Source organism: Lonchura striata, unplaced genomic scaffold, assembly GCF_046129695.1.
Source record: "Lonchura striata isolate bLonStr1 unplaced genomic scaffold, bLonStr1.mat Scaffold_228, whole genome shotgun sequence".
Classification (NCBI taxonomy): Eukaryota; Metazoa; Chordata; class Aves; order Passeriformes; family Estrildidae; genus Lonchura; species Lonchura striata.
Genome location: NW_027461138.1, coordinates 65,439 through 91,729, shown reverse-complemented (window position 1 = coordinate 91,729; position 26,291 = coordinate 65,439). Strand labels below are relative to the sequence as shown.

The window sequence follows — 26,291 nt, the reverse complement described above, 5'->3', positions numbered from 1 at the left end:
GCAGCCACGACATCCCAAACAGCCACAGCTGGCTCATGGTGTCATCTCCAAGTTCCTACACTGCTCCAAGGGAAGTGGCTGGTGCCAGTGTCTCCTCACAGATCCCAAAACTTGAACTCCTTCCAGCACAGACTCCCCATCTCTGAAGCACTAAGACACCTTCAGCCCTGCACATCCAAGTGCTGCAGCTCAGCCAGCAGGGACAGAGGAAGGATACCTGCCCTTCCCACGCTTCCCTGGATGCCAGCAGGAGCACAGAGCCCTCAATGACACACAGGACAAACAAGCAGCAAACACAGCAACCGGGAGCTGCAGAGAGGCACAGCAGGAGCAGGGAGCACGAGCCACTGGGGACAAAGAGAGGCAGGGACAGGACACGCGTGGAGCAGAGCCCTTCCCATCCCATCCCAGCCCCAAGCGCAGCCCAGCCCCAACGCCAGCCCAAGGGGGGCTTTGAAGTGGGGGGAAGGGGGAAAATAATACACTGCAAGTGTGAAGTGGGTGGAGGGAACAGGGCAGCAGTGTCCTGTCCAGGGGCATAAAAGCGGGTTAAAAGACTTGACCAACGCTACAAGTCAGGACCTTTTCTGGCAGAGGTCAAGGCTGCCTCAACTGTCCACCTGCTAATGCCAACAAAGGACCTCCTTCAATGCCTTTTCTTCTCGGAGAATTACAGTCCACAGCAGGCTGAAAGGACACACAGCTAAATGCATTTCACAGCAAAATGTTTCCCCAGCCAGTTAATTTATTTAAGATGGGGGAAGTAATTAAAATCTAAATACATGTGTAGGGGGTGGGGGTCTGCCCCTCCTCCCACAAGGAGGGCACTCGAGGCTGTCCCCAGGACGCCGGCGCTGTGACAGGGCTGACAGAGCTGTGACACACAGGCTGCAGCACTCGGGCGAGGGACCCTGCACAAGGCTGTTTCAAATTAAAAAGTGCAAAAGCAGGTATCTACCCATTTCCTACAACAATCCTCCTACGCCTTGGTGAGCTCCACCTGGGCACCACTGCAGCAGAGAAGAGTGGTGAAGGTTCTTAAAGCATTACGTGTGTGTCCTCTCTCCTCACCCAGCCTGCCTTCAGTGTGCCTGGCTATGAACAGGAACAGGGAGCATCCTCAGCACACATGGAACTAGGGAGGCAACGTTTTCCATCAGGTTCAACTGCAGAAATAAAACACCTGCCTCCAAACAGCAGCAGCATGGGATTAAACCCACATGGGCAAGGACAATGGCAAGGCACGAAGCTCCAGGGGTTTTGGGAGCCACCTGAAACCTGACAGTGCAAAACTGCAGTGGAGTATGAGCTGCATTATTGGTCATCAGGGGGCTCAAAGGGGGCTGTGCTTCCCACACCAGGCTCCAAAGCCAGGAGGGTGAGCCTGAGACACGATTATCTGCTGCAGGAAGGGAGATTCTTCTTTCCCCAGCAACTGGTGGGCAGCATGAGGGGATGTTTCAGGAAGGTGAGGAAGAAGTTAAGTTACCAGGGAGAGTTTCTAAAGGCGTCTTGCAAGGCAAAGATCAATGCAATTTTGTAAGCATTTATTCCAAGGCTCTATGGAAGATAAAAGTGAAATATTTTTGTGGAGCTTTCCCTGCTGCACTGACTGCTCTGCTTCCCAAAGCTCAGGGAAGTTCAGAATCCTTGGGGGTGCAGAGCAAAGGAGCAGAGTAACAATATTTCCTGTAAAATAAATTAGTGAGAAAATACTCTTCTTCACTACCATACTATTCCACTCCTGTACAGAAGTCCACTGAAGCCCACCACTGCATTTTAATGTGCTGAAACCAGAACAACTGCTGACCTTCTCCAAGACCCTAGAACTCAAAGGGAAAGTCATCATTTCTGGGCTGTAACTGCTAAGAGGGAGGACTCATCCAGAGTTTAACACACACTTTAACGCTAGGGTTCCCATGTGCCACCACAGCACACATTTCAGAAGTGCAGCAAGGTAACAAAGCAGCACTGAGGTTTCCAAATTTCGCATATTCATAATGCTACTGATCACTCAAAGGTGATCAGTGCTACAGGGAATCAGGCACTGCAAAGGGTGGGAATTTATACCAAAGTTCAAAATCTGCTTTGCTGCTAAATCACCTTAGCAGTGAAAAGCATCTGCCATTAAACCCCTTTAAAGTTACCCCCCACACACACCTTTTGGTGCTTAGCTTTAGTTTAATGAGACCAGACCATTAAAAACTCGTATTTCTTAAAAAAATGTGACTGCAAGGGTCCTTTGGCATTACCACCATCACATGAGCTTTGAGATTACCAAGCAGACATGAATCTGCTCTGTTCAGGGCAGACCATTCCTCAGCTCTTGGAGACACAGGATGATGCAGCATCACCACCAGCATTTACTACTTGAATTATTCTGAAAAGGTGACTACCCATTCCAAATTTCTCAATTTTGACTCAGCAGACTTTCAGGAAAAAATGACCAGTACAGGAGCCCTGCCTAACCTTCCTTCCATTGCCTGCATCCCTCTCCTGTCATTCCATCAGTCTGGAATTTGAACAGTGAGAAAAACTTGTAAGGAATAATTAAATAAGAAAATATGCAAGAAATTATAAGGTCAAGAACAAAGAGATGGGAGGGATCAGCACCAGCAGTGTTCCTGTTAGGGGGGAAGTGTGGTTAGCAAGTGCTTGCCTGGAGAATCCTGGCAGAAGAGAGCCACAGGCAGGAATGTTTTTGTTAAGAGAGGAACAGACAGCAAGGACCAAGTTTCTACCCAAAGAGCAGAAAGAGGCAATAAGCAGTTAAGCACATGAAAAGCAAAAGTTTTCCATGGTCTTCAGCTTGTTCTGAGCTCAACCACCACTGTGTGCCTCCACACACCTCTTCTGCTCAGGAAATCCTTCTGCTGTTTTCACACACGTGGTCTCATGGGTGAACCTGCCTTTTGCAGGCACGAAGCAGAGACTGCAAAGGGAACACCAACCCTTCTCCACCCAGGTCCTGGCACTTACTTGGGACTTGCTGTCCAGGCTGCTGCCACGTCTGGTAGGTACTGCCCCAGCCCTGCGTCATGAACGCCTGAGGACCACTGCAGAGGACAAAAAGCCATGCTCAAGTAAACAATAAAATACTTACCAGGCCACAGACATGAAGCTGCCCAGAGAAGAGAAGCTGTCAATTATAGACAGCAGCTGCTGATCAAACAGGCAACATGGGAGCAAAAGGAAAGCTGTGCAGGTATGAACTCCTATGCCCTGCCTTGGTATCAATCTGCTCATGAAGCCAAGGTGAAGATACATCACACTGAACAGCACTCCTTGTGCTCTATGCAGTTCAGGCTCCTTCCCATGCTCTCACTGCACTAGAGATGCCAATACCTACCTGTGTATGATTTAATAGATGAAATCTTTTCTGTAGTCAAGCTTAAAGGACTGAGCTCACTTGCAGCTCAATCTTTAAAAGGCTCCACTCATACCCCATGCCTTCAGGGCCCTCCACCCTTCTCCCAGCACTTTCTAGCTCCCAGCCATTCCCCCAGCCCATGGGTGAGGAGATGCAGCAGCTTACTTTTGATGAGGTGTAGCAGGTGCTTGGCTGAACGGACTTTGACCAAATCCTCCAGGTCCACCCATGCTGGTACCCTGTCACAGAATCCACAAATATTTAATGCCAGCTCCAAGTATGGGGTGGAGGCAGCTACTATGAGTAGTAAGAAAGGAGAGAAGACACTGGGACACATGGATCCTGAGGTTGGTGTCAAGCCTTCTCCTCTCAAACAATTCAGCATGAAGGCAGCTTTTCAGCTTTGCCATGCCCCAGTTCAGTATTTTCCATACTTTTTTACCAAAGTCTCCCCTTTCAGTAGTACTGCAGCCTGACTATATTAAGCTTCAATACACAGCACTGCATTAAGTGTAAGATAAGTCATCCTGAACTTACTGAGCACGAAGTTGAGTGTTTTACTTTCAGGACGATACTGCCAGGACTGTGTCATTCTCACACAGTGACACTATTGTCTTCCTTTCAAAAATCTCCTTTGACAGCTTTTTCATACCTTATTATTGCTGTTCTTCCCTCTCATATAGCTGCATACACTACCCAGGATTATGTCAACAGTCAAATCCTTCTGGGACCACAGCAAAAATTAACGAAATGGATGCTGGAGGGCCATCAAGTTCAAGCCAGCTGCTAAGAGGCAAATGGTTTTGAAGCTGAATAAGGCAAGCACGTGCATTCTGTGCCATCCTGGGAGTCCAGGCCTACACGTACCCTAAGAGTGACAACAGCATGTCTGAAAGGGACAGAGAAGAGAGCAGAGATGGAACTTACACCAACTTTCTCATCTATGAGATGTCTAGCGAGCTCGATTTGCTGGGGGACCCCTCTGATTGTGAATATTCTTACGCCGGGGTCTGTGTTTGGGGGTGGGTTTCTCTGCAGCTCCACGTGTGCTCCTGACTGCTGATTTATGCTCTTGATGTTCTCACCACCTGAAGAGAAAAAAGCCAAGACAAAAGGAGGGATGTCCAGCATCTCTTTCTATAAAATCGTATCAAAGTCAGGTCCTGGGAATGGATTACAGTTTCAGCCACCTTCTGTGTGCCTCAGGAGAGGTGGGCTGAGGATGGCAACAGCAAAAGAAACTGCAGTACCCTGAGCTCATGCTGCTCCTTTAATCTGCTTCACAAGCATAACCTGAAACCTACTGTAACAGTTTTTGGGGTCATGGATGATGCTGCTTAAAGAACACACAAGCCCCACTAAGTGCCCACTGCCAGGCTCCCAGCAAGATGCAGCGTGACTGGGATACACTTTGACAAAACAGATGCAAAACCTTCACTGACTGAATTCCATTGTTTTTGCACAGCTGTTCAAATCCTCTGGGAAATGAAGGTCACCTGCAAACTAAAAATGCTGGTTTTTCTTCTTTTTTCCCATCACTAAAGCAAAAAGCCACCAGCCACATAACAAAGCTTAAGCCTTCTCCCAAACATGAGCTTACAAGGTTTGCTATTCACCCTGCAGCCACACATCCCTCCACAGCCATGGCAGCCCATGATTTCAGGCTGTCTCCTGCTATTTCAGAGCTAGCTGTGCATGCAGGAAACACGTCTGGCTCGTTTGCCATCTGGATGCACAAGAGCACGGGAGTGCTTCCAGCAGGATGCAGCAGGGCCAGTCACAGTGGATCTGATTTCCTCAAGACCTGCTAGGTCCTGGTCTCTTCATGAAATTTGCTTAACAAAAGCCTCAGCCAATGTTACAATGGTTCAATTCTTCTTTTGGAAGCTCACACAACTTACAGACCAGCTCCACTCAACTGGAGAAATTAAAGGGTGTGGGGAAGGAAGGGGTTTTACAACTTTTAAATCACAAACCAAAAAAATCACCAGCTCAAAGGATAGACAGCAAGCAGCACAGAGAGCAAAGGAAACTAACCAGAGATTTTTGTTTGGTTTTCATTAAAAAGAACCTCCAAAAAATTAAACGCCTCAATTTTGCTCACATTTCCATCTCTATACATCCAGCACAATTTCAAAACAAACTGTGGATGTTGCAGACACTTGTTCATTTCATTGTAATGGACTCGTGACCTTTTTAACATTTTAAAGCCTTCTTGGGGAAGGGAGGAGGAAAAGTTGCCAAAGGGCAATTAACTCTTTCTAAATGAATTTTTGAAGATGCATTTAACAAAAGATAATCATGTCACATCCCCGAGCAGACAACAGGGATTGTACTGTGCAGCCAAAAGCCAACCCACTTACTTTCAGTCAAGCATGGGAAAGGAGTAAGATGAAGTTTCAAAACCAAGAGGGTTTTTTTTTTTTTGTGTCATGCTTTTGTCTGATGCAGATTTGTTTGAAGCTCTGTTTTTTATATATCGAGGTGAGATCTGAATCAACAGCCATCTCATCTGCTCAGTGAAAACAGAGGACCCTTTCAGGCAACACAATCTGAAGGAGTGGCACAACTTCTTTACTGGGTGACAGAGGCACAAACCGAGGTTGCTACTTGCACTGCAGACTAGTTTCTCCTTCCAAAAGGGGATTAAAAATTGAAGCATTCTCAAACTGGAAGCAAGGAGAATACAGATTTCAAATCATTGCTCCATTTAGCATTCAGCACCAAGCCTGTGGTCGCTAGGCCTGTTTCTACAGCAGCTCCCTCCTACACCACAAAGCAGAATTAAGTTAGCTGCCTCTCCAGGTTTGGTGGGAGACTCCAAGCTCCTACTCCCACACCAGAGGGACTCGGTGCCCTTGTCCTCTTCACCCTGCAGCCTGGTCCATGTGGAAGTGCTCCCTCCCAGCCAAGCTACCCCAAGCCAGCCCCCAGCGCGCACCGCGGTGACGCAGCCGCCGGTGCCGGAAGATCTCCTCCCCACGGCGAGGTGACCCTCGGCACATGGTGGCTGTCTATAGAGCATTCATCCCCTCCATTCTTCCACCTGATGGGGGGCAGGAGCAATCCAGGAGCGGCCTCCCGGCTGGATGTGAAATCCTAAAGCAATTAATCAAACCTGCTCAAAGGCCGAGCTGACAAGAGCCGGGCCGGCCGCGGTATCTGTCAGGATGGCTGTATTTATCATGGAAATCCAGGGGGGCCCAGGGAGTCAGCGGCTGTTTCCAAGCACCACCAAACACAGACAGACTTTGACATGTGTATGGTGCTTGCCTCCACCCTTCCTCAGGGCCTTTGGGAAAGAAAAGCTGCACCTACCCACCCTCCGGGGGAAAAAAGGCATGAGCAGGATCTGCAGGGAGCCCCGCCAGCTCCTAAAAGCTCACGCTCCCAAGCTGAGATGTCCACAAGAAAAAGGCACCAGATCTGCCATGTATGCTGCAGAAACTGAGAAACTCCCCAGCCTCCCTCTTTTCCCTGCTTCCTGAGTGGTCACACGGAGCTGGGAGCACAGGGGCAGTTACCAGGTCAGATCACACACACCACACCTGGGTGCCCAGGGCACTTGGGTCAGCGCTCTTTGCTCGGGCGCTGATCTTGAGACCAAGCCCAGAGTCCTCATCCAGATTTCACAGAGAAGGCCAACAGCCCCATCCTGTACCATAGCAAGGAAAAACATCCAACAGCTGGAAACTGCTCAGAAACTGTCGGGGAGCACAAAGGTTTTGTATTTGGTCACTGTTAAGAAAACCCCACTAAGATCCTCTCTGCCCTGCGCTGCCCCACAGGCAGCGGGGGTGGAAATAACAAGAATTGCCTGTCTTGCATCAATGTGTGGAGAGTGTAGCACATGCATGCTGGTCCAGCCCCAAAAGGCAATGCTACAGCCATCACTCACTTGACAAAAGTGAAGGCTGCAGCAGCCTAAGAGCACAGGCACTGTGAGAACACCGATTACAAGGTGGTATTACAATGCTTCCAGCACTCAAATCACCATACAACTAGTAATTAGTCACTCCAGAAAGCTTCTGATCTGGCCAAGTAAGAATCCCTATTTTGCTGTTGTGGAAACAAAGGTAAAAAGCCACCCTTCACCCCCCAGTGAGGCTGTGCCAGGCCCTGCACTTGAATGCTGGGACATTCACTCCACTACCTGCATTTATCTTTTCAGCACACAGTGCTCTCTGTAGTTACAAATGCTCCACTTCAGTGCACTGCTGAACAACAAGTGACCTTTTCTGATCCTTTATTAAAGATGACTAATGGATACAGCAATAAAGTTTCATTATAATTTGATTTTTCTGTACATGTAAGTCTCACTCATGGGCTTAAAATTTACTTTGTTTGATCTTTTGGCCAACTGGACTGTTCAGTGAGGACAAGCATAATCACTGCAATTTCTGCATAATGGGGAAAGCAGCTGGTTTTTCATACTGAAAAAAGTTTTCAGGTTTGTGAACGGGCTTGTGGCAAAAAACAACATCTGAAAACAATTGCAGCTACAGGGCTGACCTGCCCTGCTCATCCAACAGGGCAGAAGCTCAGGGTGCTGTGGGGACAGGCCCATGGCAGGGAACAGCAGGAGGGAAAGAGGCCACAAGTCTCACCACAAGCTCCCTGCTGCCAGGAGCACTCTAAGCCACTGAAACCTGGCCCAATGCCCTCAAGTCTCTGCCTCCTTTTCTGCTGTAGCTTATCTACTCCTATTTTCTGCTGAGGCTGAAAGCCAGCTGTGATTATTTAAATACTAGTTCAGGCATATGTCATTCTTTCTGAAATAAGCAGATAGAAAAATGAAACACTGCCTTAGGTAGATCAGCGCATTAGCTCAGACACATCACAGCAGTTCAGAACTCGTTTGTCTGCTCCTGGCTTTACCCTAAGTCCTGCCACTGCCCCACGTGCAGATCCTGCTCTGTGACAAACTGAGTCTGCTGCTGATGCTCAGTTTCATAACCATCACAGGGCTGTCCTGTTTTGAGAGGATGACTCTTCATCCATCTCCTTAGCATGGAGAGACCCACTGCCTAAGCAGCCAAGGGTCCTCCATGGCAGTGAACACGCTCAGCCAAGTGGCACAAGGTGCACCAGGTGCCAGTAGAGGCAGAGAAATCCTCCCATTTAATTCGTCACACACTTCAGGGGCTGGAAGCAGCTCCTGTTATCACCACACTCAGAGACCTTCCATTTCCTCACACAGCAGTCAAAGAAATCCAGCATGATGAAATCACTGCTCTGCTTGTCCCTGATAAACTGTCCTTCAAACGAATTCTCTGTCAAAAGAATCCACAAATGAACCTGCCTTTTCTCAGCCAGCTGCTTGTTATAAAACAAGCTTATTTGACAGCTCTGCATTAAGAGCTTCTTTTATAGCTTGTGAACAAGGGCCTGGAGAACACAATTATAAGTGAGAACACCACAAAGAAAACAACCACAAGCACTTACAGCTTATTCTTATGCTGCATTCACTGGGCACTAAACATTACAATCACAGAAAACCCCAAAGCTTCACTGTCAGGCAGCAAGAACACAACCATCTTGAGAGAGAAGGATTGCAAGCTGTGGTATTTGGAGTCACCAAACTCACCTTTGCCTATAACTAGGCCACACTTGTCAGCTGGAACAGTGTAGGTGATTTCCTGTACGCCCCCAGGTGTTCCAACACTCCAGTCCCCACGGCCACGACCTCTTCCTCGGGCAATAGCCAAGTTTCCAAAGCCATCTCGTTCCTTAGAAGGCAAAACATATGCATCAGTGTTTTTTATGCTGGCACCAATACACATCAAACCCAAAATAAAGCCAGGTCAGTTAAACTGTCTCATAATCAATGGCATTGAATTGAGATATTCCTGGACCCCAGCTTCACATTCAAGGTTTTGAAGCACTTTAGAAAGATGGGGCTTAGAAGAGATATCAAGATGGACAAATTATGGACCTTGCTGAACAAATTGTGTTCAGGTTTCTGAAATGGCCTGAAGTTTTAATTCCTCATAACACAAAGAGAATATTACAGCCTCTTTCAAGAGTTTGCCCTAGTACTTCACCCTTCTTGCTCTTGTGTAATGCAGTATGTTGGTGTGTCTTAGAGCACAGTGACACAATACCTGAGCCCTCAGCACCTTCCTGTGCCTCCACCAGACCAAAGGGCTGGAGTCTGAAGATGAGGCACCACTGAGCAGTGGCATTGCTCTGCTGTCTCAGCAGAGCAATGCCACTGCCTGATGCTGATGGACTCCATTCCACCAGGTCACTGTTCCCAAATTTAACAACTAAACAGGAGATAGATGTAGAGCTATAATGATGCCTCATAGGCCTGGGAATAAAAGACCTTCCCACAGCTCAGTTAGCTCACATTACATTAAAAGAAATTCCATTATAAACAAACAAACTTCAAATCCAGCAGCTCTGGGCAGCAGCATGTGTGCCCTACCAGGGGAAAACTGAACACTGCTGCTTTTCAGAAGATGGCCTCCATCCCTCCATGCAGCCTACCTTCCCAAAAAGCACTTGCAGAACCCACCTGTGCCGTGAGGATGAGCTCACTGATGATGTGTGCTGCGTGCTGACACCGATCGGGGAGCCCCATGACCTGTGCGACTCTCTCAGCGCTAATCCCATCATCTGTGGAGAGAGGTGGCAAAGACTCAATTAAAAGCAGAAAATATCCACTCGCCAACAAAAGCTTCCTTCCAGCACCAACACTGCTGGCAGCATTTTCACACCACAGAACTATCCCAGGAGCTACTGCTTCCCTCCACCTTCAGCCCCTCTTCCCTGGACTGCAAGAAGACAAAACCCAGCCCACACTGCAGAGGGAACAACACTCAAAAGAAAACACTTTCAAATGTCAAAAAGCTATGAAAGAGACTGATATAATTTTAAGAGGAAAAAGGCAGCTTTGATAGGTGATCAGACAGCCAAGGACCCAGAGAAAGTTACTCAGAATTAATCAACTCCTGATCCCCAAAGGCTTTAATGTCCTGAAGGAGAATTCTTTAACAGGAAATAAAAGATTTTTGTTATTTTATTTATCTGTATAATTACCACTCAAGACATGACTGTTGTGACATCTAATGTTTGCAAATGAGCTGAATATAATCTTACTCTCTGAAAACCAGGAAGTGCATGAGGAGGCAGCACATCATATTTAAATGGGTTTCAGAAAGAGACACAATGCACCTGTAAATGAGGAAAGCCTGGCTGCTGGAACCCAAAAGTGGAACACTGGTCAGAAAGCAACGGCTCTCCATCCTCACACAAACCTGGTTTAAATTGAATCCTAACTCCAGCATCATTCTGAATCTTTTTGATCATTTCTCCATTTCTTCCTATTACAATTCCAACAGCATACCTGGGCACAGAGACCTGATGGGAAAGGCAAAGGAGTATGAAAGTGCAGAGAACTAGACTGAATGACTCTGATTTTACAAGGAGATGCTCTTAACTTTGAGGATGGGCCATGTTAGGCAGCTCCAGGCTACAGAACCGCATCGCTTGAGAAAAACACGTGGCCACAAATTCCTTCCCCACTAAATGAACTCTGCACTACAAGAATGCAGCTTAAATTATAAAGTGCCATCTGGGAGTCCACGAGAACTCCTCCTCTTTGCAGAGCCAGACTCAATTCTTCTGACAAAAAAAGAACACAACACATTTAAAAAAAAGCTTACAGGTTACAAATGCAGTTGGATGACTCCCCCCAGTACCCATCCCACGGGGAGGTTAGCAGAGCACTGTGAAGGACACGTACCTCTATGCTGCCTCCTCCCATTCTAGCACTGAAATCACTGCGTACGCCTCGGAAGTCTGCCTGATCTTTCTCTCGGATGATCTCCAGTACCATTTCCCTCGCTTGCTACATGGGGAAAGAAGTTACAGTTAGCTTCAAATTATTTCTGCTTGCCCTCCTGGTGTTAGGGCCTCAACAGTGGATAAGTGGTCAGGCTTTGGGCAGGGGGATCTCCATCTGCTGAACAGGAACCGCAGTCTGATTTAGGTTTTCTTTTACCACAGTCTGTTCTCGATGGCATCTTCTATGTCTAACAACCTGCCAGGAGCACAAGGTGGCAATTTCTTGGGTGCAATTGCTTCCTCCAGTCTTTCAAAAAAAGTCCTTTTACTTTTAAAATAGCTTTGATTTTTTGTTGTTTTTAAATTAAAGGAAGTGGATGCCCTTTCCTACTGATAGAACTGAAACCAATGCAGTAGGGTAGAAGCTGTTGGCAGCATGGCAGAGATCACGTCCACTAAGAGCTACAGAGCACATACCAAGGGGGCTGCTGGGCAGCACTGAGCTTACTGACTCTGAGAAGTTAAACCCCAGTCTGCAGCAATCCAGAAAGACATTTTCTGAGACAACTGGATATTTTTCCTACCTACTGACAGCACTCAAGGCCATTCACAAGCCTGCACGTAGCCCAGCTAGTGAAAGTCTACCCTGGAAATCAGCCAACAGTATTCACCAACAAAATCAAAAAGCCTGTATGTCAAACCCCAGTATTTCTTTCTCTCTACTAACAGTCAAGCTTTTGACATCTTGGTTCTATTTCCAAGCTTGAGGACAGTGGTGACTCTCTCCTTTCAGTTTTACACATTTCCCATGTCCTCAAAGTATTTTTAAGAGAAAGAAACAACTCAAAGATACTTCAGAGATGCCAAGACAGAAATATGGGTGATGGGGAGATTTCAGAAGGATTTGAGGGAGTTAAAACACTGTTCCAGCATCCATAAAATCCCACCAAACCCAAGGATTCATCACACTTCTTAAAACTTCCTAAGTGTGCTCAGCTTTAAGTGCCTCAAAGATCTTCCAGCCTGTGCAGTCTCCATGTTTCCTTGAATGGAAGATGTGACAACAGCACATCTTGCACAGCAGAAGCCACCTGGGAAGTGGCAGCATTGAAGAGCATTATTTGGTTAAAAGTAACCAGACTGTCTATAAACTCCTTTTGCACACCTATACCTCCACAGTAAGAATTTTGGGGGAAAAAAAAATTAACTCTAAAATTTGCTATAAGAACTTTGAAAAATACTACCCCAACACTATGCCTGAGCAACATCAACTGTTGCAGCAATTTATGATTAGGGAGATCCTATGAAACAGAACTACTTCTATTTGAGACAGGAATGCTAGGCTAGATTTAAGTACTTAGCAAGGTATGAAAGGCACTTGCTGAGAAGTGGGACATGCTGTGGCTAAACTTTAATGCTCTAATTCAGGCGCTCCCATCATGCTGCAGTCCCCCAGTTTCCAGCTGATGGGGCTTTTTTTCCAAACCACAGGTACATCCACATCTGCAGAACTCTGACACAAGGAGACTGAGGCAGCAATATTAAGCAAACCCCTTGGTTTCAGGAGTTGTTGTGGGATTGGTTTTTAATCACCTGTGTCAATTGGCTGTCTGAGGTAGTTTTGTGAAAGGTTCGCTGTCTCAAACGTGTGATTCAGTCACTAAGAACCCATTTGCTTGAGTGACACAGAGCTCTCATTTTTTGTCACACAGACTGGAAAGCATTTCAAAAACTACTTTCTCCAAACCCTCCCCCTCATCTCTACTCCTACCCATGTGCAGTATTTATATGGAGTGACAGCTCCTAAGTTATGCTGTAAAACAAACTGCTCTGGTGTTTTAACTTGCTCTACTCAACCTTACAGAACAAACAGAACCAGGAAAGATTACGTTTACAGTTGGATTTGACTCCATTAGGTGTTCACAAATACACTGAGATTTGAGTTTCTCCTCAGTTCTCTTGGGCAATCAGTTTGCTTTTATTACATACCTGTACTTTAAATGCATCTCCAGTAATACGGAGAGGTTTATCTGCTCCAGTAGGCAAAGGACCATCTTGGATCATAATCATTTTCACACCTGTTCGCTCCTGAAGAAAAAGCACAGAGCAATTTTCTGAGCAGAGTCCCTAGAACAAGGGACTAGATTTTGGTTACTAAACATTATGAAGGTCAAACCAGCACCGTTACAGAATGCACAAATTCAGGAACAGTCCTAGAGTGTAAAGGACTGCCAGAAACTGCACTGCTCCTGAGGGTCTCAAATAGTTGAAATGATTGCAAGAACAACCCCCTCCACCTCAACTACTGACTTTCCAGCCCTTTCCAAAATCTGTAGTTGTCTGCATGTAACAGTTAAGTGACCAGCCTCCAAACTATATGACAGAGGTCTAGTAAGGGCACTCAAAACCCTTCCATTTTTGACCCTAGGTGTTTTGCTAGAACCCTCTATTCTTTAAAAACTTGTACCAGATGGAGGAATAAAGACCGTCCAGGAACACAGTTTATACATAACACAACACTTGATTAGAAAGGGGTGGGATGAGGAAAAAAAGATGACATATGGCAGCTTTACCACAGATCAGCAACAAAAGAGAAGCAGAGCACTCTACAAGAGCATGGCTGGCATTAAAAATACTGCAGAGCAGAGCAGACATGGCCCTTCCTTGGCTACAGGGATCCTCTCCTAAACAGCACACACCAAGTGTTATCTACAGCACAGGGGTTTCTGTCGCAGTTCTGGCAAAACTCCACTACTTGTGTAGCTGGGGCCACACTGATTTTGTAACACAAGATTGGATTGGAGTCCAATCTCCGAAGGCAGAAGAGTAGTCCCTGCTGGAGAAGGTTAGAGCATTCAAGGCTCTCCATTTCAGCCTGTTCCAGTGGATCTAGAGAAGCTGCAGTAGGGAAGAGAGCCCTAAAGGAAATGCATCTTGCGCACCTGCAACTGTTTTATTGTTTCACCTCCTTTGCCGATGACTAGACCCACTTTGGATGCCGGGATCAAAATCTCCTGAATGGTACTGTTGCCATCAACATCGTTGTGAAAACCAGGTCCGTTGCGACAGCGATCTACAATCTGCCCCAGAAGCCGTTTTGCTTGTCTTGGGAAAAGAATCGAGGGAAACAACCATTAGACAACATTGCTCCACGTGACCAAGAGACCAGGAACCATCGGAATGGAGAGCGATCGGGGAGAGGAGAAGTGGAAAGATGGAGGAAACCATAGTCAGCACAATGTTTGCCCTTTTTTTTTTTTTTAAACTCTTTGATGTCTATTTTCCCTTACCATGATTACTTATAAGCAGTTTGATTTTTGAAGGGGAAGAGAAAAGGAAGAGCAGCAGCATGCTCTGACCTCTTAGGAAGTTAAGGACAATAGCTGAACTACAGCATTTGGGATGCTAACTTTGAATGAAGATGCTCTAGGTTTTAACTTTTCTAACACATATACAGTAATAAAACTCAAGCTCTGGTCTCCTTCTCAGTCACGACAAAAAGACACACACTGTTCTGATACTAACACAGCCCATGGATTAACCATTCTCTGATCAGTCACAGGCAACTGCTTTGCTCTTCTCTACCTGCTCTTACCAGCAGCACCAGAACACTGTCCTAACACAGCCTCTGCTCCAAGCAGTAGGTGCTGAAGCTACACCACGAAGCAAGGCAGGGATATTGCAGCAGCCACCAGTGAAAGACTGGGTTCTTCTACTCCTGGTGAGAAGAGACACACAAAGAAGCATTTGGGAGATTAAAGATCCCTTCTCTAAAATCTTTAGCATGTCAGAGGTAACTGGCAGGGTTTCCTTTCATCTTGAAGACTCCTACACCAGCACATCCCATTCCTGCCCTTGTCCCACAACCCTTCTGAAAGCAGAAGAAATTCACTGGTTCCCTGTGCAGACTAATGCAGCACCTTTCCCTCTCTCCACTTCACAGCAAGCCATATCAGGCACCCTAAGGATGACTGACTTCTCTCCAGAGATTTGAAGAACCAGTACAAACTCATCCCTTCAAGCAGACATTCCCCCCAAGGCAGCTCAGGGGGTGGTGCTCTGAGGCTGCACTCAGAGCAGAGCACTGCTTGCCCTTGACTTTCTCACAATGAAAGGGAAAAGGTAGAATTTCTGGAAGCCTGCTTCAGATGTTTTGGAAAAGTCTTAGGAGGTTTTATTCATCTGCCTTCATATTTTGTGCAAAGCTCTTTTAGTGACAATATAGAGACCACAACAGTTAATACACAACATATTTCAGATGAGAAGGGGTCACTTGGGGTCACCCTATTAGTTTGTCACTGGATGTAACTAATGAAAACGCCCCTCACAAAACCTTTCTCAATGAAGTCTGACACTTAGAATGGTTTCCTTACTTCATTTTCTTTTCCTACAAGTAGCCTTAAAAAACAAGTTCAAACAACCAATTTGTCAAGAATTTTACCACAAAAGTAAATTAAATTTCACTTAATTCCATGTCCATGTCCTGTTTCACGAATTTAATAGTCTCAGTTTTAAAATTTACTCATTTTATTTAAAGACAGCCTTGGACATGAGTACATGTAACTGCATATTTCAGAACCACAAAATCTTAACTACACCTCTTCCCCATTTTCCCACAACTGCTACTCATGAAGCATCCCAGCTTTTTACTATTTTGCTCTTGTTCTTAAATATCCTTTGCTAAAGGGGGAAAACCACTACAATATCAGCAAGAATACACTGCCTGCCATATGAGTTTGCCAATTATATTTATTTGGGCTCACTGCTTGCAGTATTATGGTAGAATAAGGAGATTTAAGTACCCTTAGATCTCTTTAGGAATGGAAGAATGATGAGTGTCTTCTCTTTAGAGAGACAGTCTGCACCAATGTATTTTCAAACGCAACTCAAAGATTTCCAGATGGATTTTAAAAAACCCACCTACCCAAAGGCTGGGGAGAGAAAGAGCAGCTCCATATGTTAAGTGTGTTCCTGTAAGCCTGAGGATCCTGGATCCAGTTCCAGCAGGAGGTCCTCAACTGGTTTGTGAGAGTCTCAAACTCAGCTCCTGGGAAGGGGGAGGGAGGAAACACTGTCCCTAAAGTTTCTATAGGTCTAAAGATAGAAATCCCTGCTGGCTGGCCACGTGTCTCTACCATGCAAGGAGCAGAATCAAGATTTGGGTTCAGTCCTTTGCTTCTTGTTGGCAGCAATGCAGAGACAAGCACCCAGTGGGCCTCATGCTGCTCTGCAACAACACCAACACCTCCAGGGAATGCTGGAGTGGCACCCACAGGCTTTGGAGGCCTCATGCAGCCCTTCTTCAGCTGGAAGGATGCTCATCTCAATAGGAGCAGGGAAGTGAAGGGGAGAAGAGAAATGCCCTTCAACAGCTTAGCTCAGTATCCTGGAAAGCTGCAGTTACTAAACTGCATCCTAGGTGCCCTAAGAGCAACCTCACCCTGAAGAGGGGAATTCCAAGGAAATTTCTGCAGAGGAGTCAAACTGCAAGTGGAAAAAAAAGCCTCTGAGGTGCACAGTTTAAAGCATCAGACCAAGAGGTTCTATGCTCCAGAGACCCTCAAGTTTCTCTAGGCCAACATTTGCTGGTGTGGCTAATAACCAAGTAGCACCACTGACAGAGCACAGCATTAGGGAGAAGAGAAAGAAGGAAAAAGGAGAGAAATTAAACCAGGACTCACTCAATGCTCTCTGGTGTCCCAGTGAGTACACAGGGCCTCTCAGGCATCCCACCACTGTCTGCAAAGGAAACAAGGAGAAAACTTGTGATACATGGAATTAAAAATGTGGCAGCTATTTCAGTGACCATGAAGCACCAAGGGAAGCACCACCCACCTGCATACATAGCAAGCTAAAGAATTCAAAGACATCCAGGATCAACATATTTTAAATTATTTACTGGATGTCTGCATTCTTTTAAAGTCTTCCCCACCAATCAAAGGGAGGGGTAAAAACTCAGATAACATTGATCAACAGTTCCCTGCAGAGCACTGCAGCACAGCCTTCCTCAAAGCAAACTGGCACCAAATGATCCCATTTGGACAAATGGTCTCATTTTTATGATGCAAAGCAAGCTGTATGGAGAGCTGCTGCCAAGCCTCCTGAAATGTCTTCTGCCAGGAGCTGGAGCTGACCAGATCAGCTAGAGGCAAACCACAGAGCTGAGCAAAATGAGAAAATTCAACAGCTTCAGGTCATGAATTGTTCATTTGCTCTGCAAACATCTACTGGTTAAAGTCAGCTCCCTAACTGTTCCGTTCCTCAAACCACCTGACCAACCTTCTACCCTGGTTGGGAGGTGGGTCCCACAACAGCTCTCTCATGGCTGTCTGTATCCACATTAATGGTGATAACACATCCTGAGCATGGAAAGTGCCTGTCAACCCTTTGACATTAAAACCTGTTCACCCATCAAACAAAAAGGGGCTTACCTGGAGCAATTTGAATTTTGCAGCCAGACTCTATCTGAATCCGTGAGATCTGTTCTCCTCCCCTGCCGATTACTGAAATGAGTTCAACAAGCATCAGAACAAACTGTTTTTCCTGGAAACTGCAGAGCACCTTCCCCCTTTTACTCCGCTGCAGCTTTCTATAAAGGAACAGTTTGACTCCAGGATTGCAGAAGAGGCATCCACAGCATGACCAAACTTATCATAGCAGAAAAACATTAAAATACTGCTGAATGTTATTCTATTTGCTTGGGAAAATGAAACAAAAAAGCCTGTCTTGCACAGGAATGGAAAGAAATAAGCATGAAAGAAATAAGGCACTAGTCTGGGTGATGCTAGGAGAGTATTTTAAGTACATCTTGTTCAGCCTGAACCAATAAGCTTGTTATTTGGGGTACTAAACAAGGCAAAGACTTGTTTCTTTGCAATTCCTGTTTCACTGCCATTTTTGAATGGACATGCTATTTGGCTGTCTGCACTCAGACAGAACCACATCCTGAAATGCTCTATCAACCTCCAGGAACACCAATACCCCTCTCCCTTAACGCTCAGAGTTGATACATTGCTGTTTCACAAGACACCCAGGGCACAGACTCTGCCAATCACCATTCCTACCCTTCCCAGACTGCAAAACCAGCAAAGCTGTCAAGTCACCCAGGCATTCCTGGCTCAGGATGCTCCCAAAGCAGCATCTCAGCTGTGGGGCTGCATCCCCCGTACCCTGAACCAGGGTGAGACACAGAGATGATGCCTGTGAGCTCTCCTCTCCCAGGGCAAACATCCTCCACGTGTAGCATGGGAATGAAGAGGTCTGGCAGGAGAGGAGGGAGCCTTTCCTCTGCAGGAATTTGAGTTACAGTCTTACAGAGTCTTTAGAGTCGGGACAAAACTTGGCGCGCTATGGGGTAATTACCATGGCCTGTTATTTTCCTCTTTACTCTCCATATATCAAATTGGAAGGGATACACAGAGACCCAGCAGTGGAAGAGTCTATGCAATCACTGCAGTAACACATCAGCAGGAGGTGCCATTGAAAGCCAGAGTAATGATCATTAAGAGGAAGAGAGAAATTAGGATCAAGCTTGAAAGAGAACAGCATCAGAAATGCAAATCTAGGAAAAACTCTGGTCTGGTTGTTTCCCTGCAGCAAATGTGTGAGGAATTTAAAATTCTGTTTAACTTGCCTTTAGTCAACTCGTATTTTAACATTTAAATGTTGTTTTCCTTCCTCAACTCTCACAGTTTTGCATACTCAAAGTAGAATGTTGCAATGAAGGGAAATAAATTCACTTTTGACTTGTTTATGTACTGTGCTAATGGGAATTTAAACGAGAAAAATCATTAAAGTGCCCAGTAACTTGTACCAAACATTCTTGTTCTTATTACTGGTACACCAAGCTTTTCCATGAAGTTTGCATCTGGATTTTAAACACTGATCCTCTGTTCCCCATGAAGACAGCATTAAACAAGACTTATCCAAGGCTAATAAGCACAAAAACTTGTGTCAGAATCAATAGCATTCTTGCACAGGAAACACATCCAAGGTACTTACTAAATCCAACCATTTTATCAGGCACTTTGAACTCTTCTGTTATTACAGCCCTAAAAAAGAAGAAAACTCCATCAAAGTCATTACAAAGAACAATTTGGAAGAAACTACAGCCCTGCCATGGAGCCTGGGCTCAGCAAACGGGTTCTGCACACACAGGTAAAAGCACATCACTGTCAAAATTATTTGTTTTGGAAGGGACCTTTCATGGTCACACAATTCCTCCTACACTGGATCCATTTCCAGTCGGTCTTGAATGGAACTGATGGAAGAAGCTCTTTCTGTCATTCTTGCTCCAGACAGATTTAACAAAAAAAGCACTAAGTCTCCTTATCACTGAGCCTGGACTTTCCAAACAGCAGTGTCTGCCCAGTGCTTCTGGATAGTCTGTTCTGAGGAGACACCAACCAAAGCCAGTCCTGACATGAAATCCCCCTTCTGATATTCACAGGTTTGGTGTTTTGGGACTCTTTTTTCACCTGCTTGTCCTTACAATTCTTTTACTTGGAATTAATAAACATTGTCTTCAATTATCCTCTGAATTCTCATTATCTCAAGACTTCCATACCTATTGTTGTTTGGACATTTTTAATATGTCTGCTTCAAAACAAATCACTCAAAGCAGTTTCCTAAGACCTGACCATAGTTAAGTAAAAAGGAATTAACTTGGACTGTTCTTTATTTAGCTTTTTCTGTCTTGTAGAAAACACAACACCATGAACATGGAATTTGCAATTATGCATTATATACAATTTGCTCAGCAATCTCAAGAGCAATGAAACACGTGTACAGTAAGTTCAATGCATGCTTTGTAGGGAGGTATATAAAAATATTCCCTTTTTTTTTGCTTTAGATCAGTTAGGAAAGGTGTAAAATACACACTAGACTTGATTAGCTAAGTTGCAGATAAAGTACTAACACTGCCTACCCCTTTCTAGGATTCTCTAGAAGGACATTAGCTTTAACTTAACCATTAAAAATTTAAGGTTCTACAGCCTTCATGCACATGGTTGTCCCTTCTGCTGAGGCCCCAAACAGCTGGTTAGGATGGAAATGCACTACTATTCACCTTCAGGCTAATCCAGCTTTAGAAATGTTCTTCCCTTCAAAGCAACACAGAAAAATCCTCAAGAACAGGATTTGAGAAAAAACTGAGAATTTTACATTTTTATTGGATGCTGAGACATGTTGGATGACAACTCATATTTGTTTAGTCTTCCCAAACCATCTTTGACAAAGGAGTCATCCCAGGTCATATTACACCAACAAAACTATATAATAACAGTAATATGTGTCTGTTTGATACTTCCAACTTTTGCCAAAATGCCAGACCTTTTTTCATTTTTTATGTCTTGCCCCTGCCAGGGCAGGGAAAGGGAAAGGAGAGAGAATTAATTTTTTTTGGTCACGCAGATTTGCAGAGACCAAATCCAAGTTTCACATCAACTCTTCTTTTTTCATCAGAACAAACAACCCAGGCTGTAGAAAACCCAAGCTGACAGTTTTTCCACATTCTCAACCTCTGACTTCCTAACACTACTACAGATGGTGGATCAATAAACAATTAGAATTGATCAATAAATAATAAAACATAACCCACTGCTTACCTTTGATGTACCAGGGCCCCTAACTGGTTACCTACTGTGGCAGAGAGAGAAAAAAGGGAAAAAAATCAAAGCATTAGCACGGATAAACTAACTTCATCCCTATAGAAAAAGAGTTCTTACCGTTTCATCAAAAAAGAAAGAAAAGCAAAACAGTAATTTAGGTTCAGTGGCTGAAATGAATGCGTTATGTGCTACAAAACAGGAGGGGATTTCTTGATCAACACACACCACAGCCCAGTGTCCAGCTGAACACAGGATAGGGAATTGATCCGTGTCTCCCCATGCTGAGAGTCATGGGAGAAAATCCTGCCTGCCCAAATCCAAATCCCTGCAACTCACCTCCCCCCCTTCCCAAATTAAGCCCAAAGTAGTAAAAAAAGGGTAAAGGGAGAGAGGGAGGAGGAGGGAGAGAAATCTGAAGGAGACCAGTGTGTATTAATAAACAAGAATAAAAGCCAAGCAGCCTCAGAGATTCCCTCAGTCCAAGCATTAGGCACCGCTGGCACATACTTCTCTCTGTGTCTCTGATCTGTGCTCCATGGAGCCCACTTACACGGAGACCTGTTAAAGGAATAGGGCTGTTAAGTAACCTCGTGGCACCCAAAGTGTTTCAACCCAACAAAACACATGCTCTTGAACACATTCCAGGCATTTCTGCCATGCTAGCTGGTGGCTCATCTATGATTAGCAATTATCTCCCTACTGACAACTCTGAGACAGACTTCTCCCCCCAGCCCCAACAGATTAGATCTTCCAAATGTTAATGGGGAAAATATCATTAGACCAACTCATGCAAAGTAGGAACACGAGCCCTGCTGGGCTTCCTACTGGACTTTGCCTGCAGCAAACCAGCTAAAAACCAGACCATTTGGTGCTAACAACCAGTTGAAAGATTATATTGCATGCCTGGAGGGCACGGAACAAAACAAATGACACTGGCCAACATGTGAGCTGTGATAATAAAGATGCTGTTTCAAACTACCTTGCAGCAAGCTGCACATTCTTTGACCTGAAATAAATTGGCAATCAGCTGGCAAGGATAGAAAGTGGATGCATCCCACACACTCTAAATCTGGAAGAAAAATGCATCAAGTTTGTGGCCAAACATTTACTCAAAGAATATAGACAAAGAGAGTCAATAGTGTATTTCTGCTGTGTGTCAATACCTCCACGATAGTTCAGGACCAAAATATTGACAATGTATCTATTTTATTACTCTCTCCAGCTCGGTGATAAGACAACTGCTGTGTTAATTGACTCACTTAGATTTGTCTTTGCATATTCTCACCCTGAATATGAAAAGCTCTAATTTGATAATTGTGAATATTGCAGTTGAAAAAAGGTGGGTGATGTAATGGGGAATATTTGCTCTGGCTGATAAGCTTCTACCACAGAGCTGAGCCAATACAACCAAACTCCGAATATTTCAACTCCACGCAGTAGGTCTGGTGGTATTGGTGTAGTGTGGGGTTGCCACAGCCAAGGCCACTCATTATCAAGATGCCAGAAAGAGTGGTTTTAACTCTGCAAAGGCTGTATTTAAATCTCCACTATGCATTTCAATTCACCAGAACAGCTCTCTTAGCAATCTGCTCCGCTGCGGCCGCTGCCCACAAATTATGAGACAGATACACATCCTATAATCAACTCCCCAAGTTCACACAAGGAAGGGAAGAGCCTTCGTTTTGTAACCCAATCCTACACTTGAAAAGGACAACTTCTGAGGGGAAACCTGCACCAGCACAGGAAGTTAAAATCAGGGAATTATTGCTTTATAATGCAGGCAGCAATGTCTCTCCAACCCATTCTGAGTTGCAAATTCCAAACAGAGTAAGCCATTCACCCCCCACAGGGAGGTATCAGCCTTAATGCATGTTTATTGTACAAATTAGTATGGAAAAATTATGCCACAATAACTTATGTGAAAGACCATTCCTTCTGCAGTTCACAGATAACTTCTCAAAAACCTGAGATTGATGGCAAATGGAGAGAAATAGAAATAATTTATTTCAAGTCAGTTATGATTTCTCTCTGTTTTTGGTGGGGGGGGGAAATAATGTAGCTCCCAGTTCCAACAACCTCAAGGTCCATTCCTTCTCCAACATGTCCATTTTTCTCTGAAAAACAGGGACTAATAGAGAGGCAGGGCTGGGGCAGCCACAATCCTGAAAGCTGATGCACCATTCCACTGTCTCCCTTCACACCAAGGAGGGGGCTGAACTCTGACAAGCCACATACATATTTCCCCCTTTTACATCTATTCACTACAATTTAACTGTAACTGCAGTCATTTTACTGCAAATAAGGAAAAATGCTGAATAAAATCAGCACAATTTCCTATTAATGGCACCTGCTGGTTGATAACTCTTCATTCTGCTTTACGCTTCACCCTATAACTGAATTCTACCTAACAGACACTCAAAACAAATGTGGATTTTTCTTCCACCCCATAAAACAGAGCAGTGCCTCCCACTAAATTAATGTGCATGATAGGAATATACAATCTTTTCAGGAATATCTTCATGGCTAGAATAAAATCAGAGCAACACATCTCCTTGAGAGCAGTGGAAGGGGTTGCTTTTCATACTTAAGAGTCAAAATGGGATCATCATAAATTTTAGAAAGCTACAAAGATTGTTATCCTAATTCTCCATCATTAAATACTGAGATTTTTCTTGAATTAAATAGTCAAACCCTAATAATTTTTGTGTATGATTTCATTGCAAATCTTTGGAGGTTTTCCTCCCCTCCCTTAAACCACCTTATTTAAAAAAGTGGCCATCTGTAAAGTTACAATTTTGAAGAATAGTGACATTTTGTGTATTAAACAAAATCTTTTGCCAAGAGATCTGGACTTTTGCCTTGGTCTTACTGCTGCAGATGTGTCAGAGCATCAGTACTGACTTTCATCAGCAGTAAGACAGAGATATAATTCTCTTCTGCCTATCACTATTTTCATTTAAAACACATTGGAGGAAAAGAATAAAGTACTCTGTACAGCAGGATCATGTTGTGTTTGAGCCCTTGGTTCTACCACAACCAAATTTTATTAACAGAACAGGTCATCTTCAGATCTGGATGTACCATAGGAGCTTCGTGAGGAGAGGAGTGGAGAGAGGGGGGTGTGAGGCTTCTCCACGGTCTCTCACCTTTGTTTTCCCAGACCCAAAGGGTGCCCCAGCCTTCAGCTGTAATGCTGCTGCTTAATCCTATGGATCTCACAGGACACTCCTTTAAAGGAGCCCAAAGCAGGGCAAACAAAGAGGAATGTACTGCCCATCAGTCTCTTTGCAGCAGCTAGATCCCTCCTTCCTTTGAACAAAAGGAGGCTGCTTCTTTAATGCTTATTTAGCATTAAACAAACTTATTAATCTGTGCTGATAATTAGAGGGACCTTTTAATAAGAATAGAGGCCAGGGGCAGCAGTTGGCCCTTAACAGGTGGGCTGGGGTCTGTCCTCAGCAGCAGCCACAGGCAAGATGCCACCAGGTCTCTGTGCAGTTCAGACTCACCTGTCCCTAGTGCTCCCCTTCACTGAGAGACATTAACTCCTGCAAGTGGCCACAGAAATGCCAGCTGTCACTTCCCAGGAGCAGTACAAATAAACCTAATCTCTTCCCTGCACTACAGCTGTTTGCAGGATTACTTTCAAGTTGTTTCCAGAAAGGGGAAAAAAAAAAAAAAAAGCCAGGGAAAAGAGAAATAATCAGTCTCAAGCTCCATCTAACACCAGTGAGCCAGGTTTGCAGGGTTGATCCTGCTGCTCCTCAGTTCAGATGAGGGTTATATTAAGGGAAGTGCTAAAAAGCACTTGCACATCCTGGCTTCCGACACTATGATAAATCTGTTTTTCCTGGAAATGCTCGAAAAGCAGCTGAATTTGTTTTGATCAACACACTGACACCTGTCTTAAGACCACTTCCTCAGCTGGCATCAGGCAGCCACAGCAGCAGCTGTTCATAAAAACAGATGGGAAGAATGAGATTGTCCTGAAGGACAGACAGTTCTCTTGACACCTTAAATACTTCCTCTGGAGACTATTTTTTTTCAGCAGTATTAGGAACAGTGATAATTTCCCAAGAGCTGCATGGGGATAAGGAAGCAGTGAGACCTGCACCCAGCTGTGAGCATGCAGTGTACAGGGAAATCTCCCACCAGATTTGTTTCCAACCCATCCATAGCAGTAGAATGTATCCAAATCCACTATAAAATGCATTATAACATTTCTAGAGCATGTGTAACAACATAATCACTTCTTGACAACATCTCCAAACTGTGCTTCACAGACAAGCAGAGAACAGAGAGAAGTGTGGGCATAAAAATTCCAACACCCTTTGTTTGCAGCTAACAGAGAACTAAAAAATCATCCAAATAGGAAGTGCTTTCCTAATTTAAGTGTCCTATTAAAAGCAACTTTCATCTTCCAGAAGTTTAAAGCTAAAGCTGCATTACAGACATTTAATTACATGGCAGCAAGAGCAGGTAGCCCAAGACTAAGATAGGGATCACACCACAGATACAGAGCAAGAAGCACACACAGCTCCAGGAAAAGAACTGCAGGTAAAGAACAGCTCAGGAGGATCCCACATGTAGGGGGAAACTCATCACACAGCTGCATCTCAGTACAGGACTTACTAATACCATGAGAAATAAAATCCAACATGAAAGAAAATCCAAACTGAAAGAAGTGCTACAACTCTTATCCCTACCCTGACAATTTCTGCTTCTTTGTCAAATTCCAGCCCTTTAAAATATTACTTCCGTCATTTCTCTTCTCCTCAAAGACCTCACAGACAAGATTTTTGGGAGGGGAGTTGGACAAAGTTACATACAGATGTGTATGAACAACCCAAGGCAAACACAGCATTGGAGCTACTTTAAAAACAATTACAAACAAGGTCCAGTGCTGAGGACAGGGCGAGCAGAACAACTGCTGATCCAGGAGTCAGGAACAGCCACTCTGGGAGGCTCTCCCAGGAACAACACCCACTCCATGGAGTTATCTACACAAGATACCAGCAGTAATGCACTTTTCCAGCCCAGACTGCTACTGTATTGACACGGTCTGTGTCAACACAAACAAGGCTCACCAAGTTCTAGGGCTCATCAGTACAAGTTTAAGTACAAAGTCCAATCTGTCACTAAAGCACTACGACAAATTCACGTGTTACGAGCTCCGAAAACCCATTTTGTCAAGAGGTCAGATCTCCAGTTCAGACTGATGAATCAATGAAAAACACAGGCAGGGCAAATGCTGTGAATGACTGGTTCCCAGAAGGCTATTTTTATTCCTTTTCACACACAGCCACATCCCTAAGCTCAGAGCTGTTCAGCATTCCCCAACACTGCCCAGCACCTTCCCCTGCAGACCCAGCACACACCAGCAATGCCAGACCTCTGGCTTCTCAACAAAAGGATGCTCCAGTCCAAGATACAAAGTGTGGGGGCTCATCCAGATAAATCCATTCTCTCCTGAAACCCCAAACCAAAGGAGCAGCAGCAACCTGTTGCTCGAATAGAGCCAA

General features: G+C 44.8%; 1 protein-coding gene across 4 annotated transcripts in view; it reads right to left on the bottom strand.

The window, feature by feature from the left end:
- The window catches only part of FUBP3 (far upstream element binding protein 3), a 38,547-nt gene that overhangs the window by 4,103 nt on the left and 8,153 nt on the right, over positions 1-26,291 (bottom strand). For 2 of the 4 annotated variants that reach the window (XM_021551296.2, XM_021551299.2), the window contains exons 3-16: positions 21,277-21,327; positions 20,767-20,800; positions 19,163-19,212; positions 17,593-17,664; positions 16,843-16,900; positions 14,104-14,266; positions 13,151-13,249; positions 11,121-11,225; positions 10,633-10,735; positions 9,891-9,991; positions 8,958-9,099; positions 4,298-4,458; positions 3,536-3,609; positions 2,980-3,056 (exon numbers count right to left, since the gene is read on the bottom strand). In XM_021551296.2, coding sequence (XP_021406971.1) covers positions 2,980-3,056; positions 3,536-3,609; positions 4,298-4,458; positions 8,958-9,099; positions 9,891-9,991; positions 10,633-10,735; positions 11,121-11,225; positions 13,151-13,249; positions 14,104-14,266; positions 16,843-16,900; positions 17,593-17,664; positions 19,163-19,212; positions 20,767-20,800; positions 21,277-21,327 — 1,290 coding nt within the window. The remainder of the gene's footprint in view (positions 1-2,979; positions 3,057-3,535; positions 3,610-4,297; positions 4,459-8,957; positions 9,100-9,890; positions 9,992-10,632; positions 10,736-11,120; positions 11,226-13,150; positions 13,250-14,103; positions 14,267-16,842; positions 16,901-17,592; positions 17,665-19,162; positions 19,213-20,766; positions 20,801-21,276; positions 21,328-26,291) is intronic. The other 2 variants (XM_021551297.2, XM_021551298.2) reach the window with 2 other exon arrangements.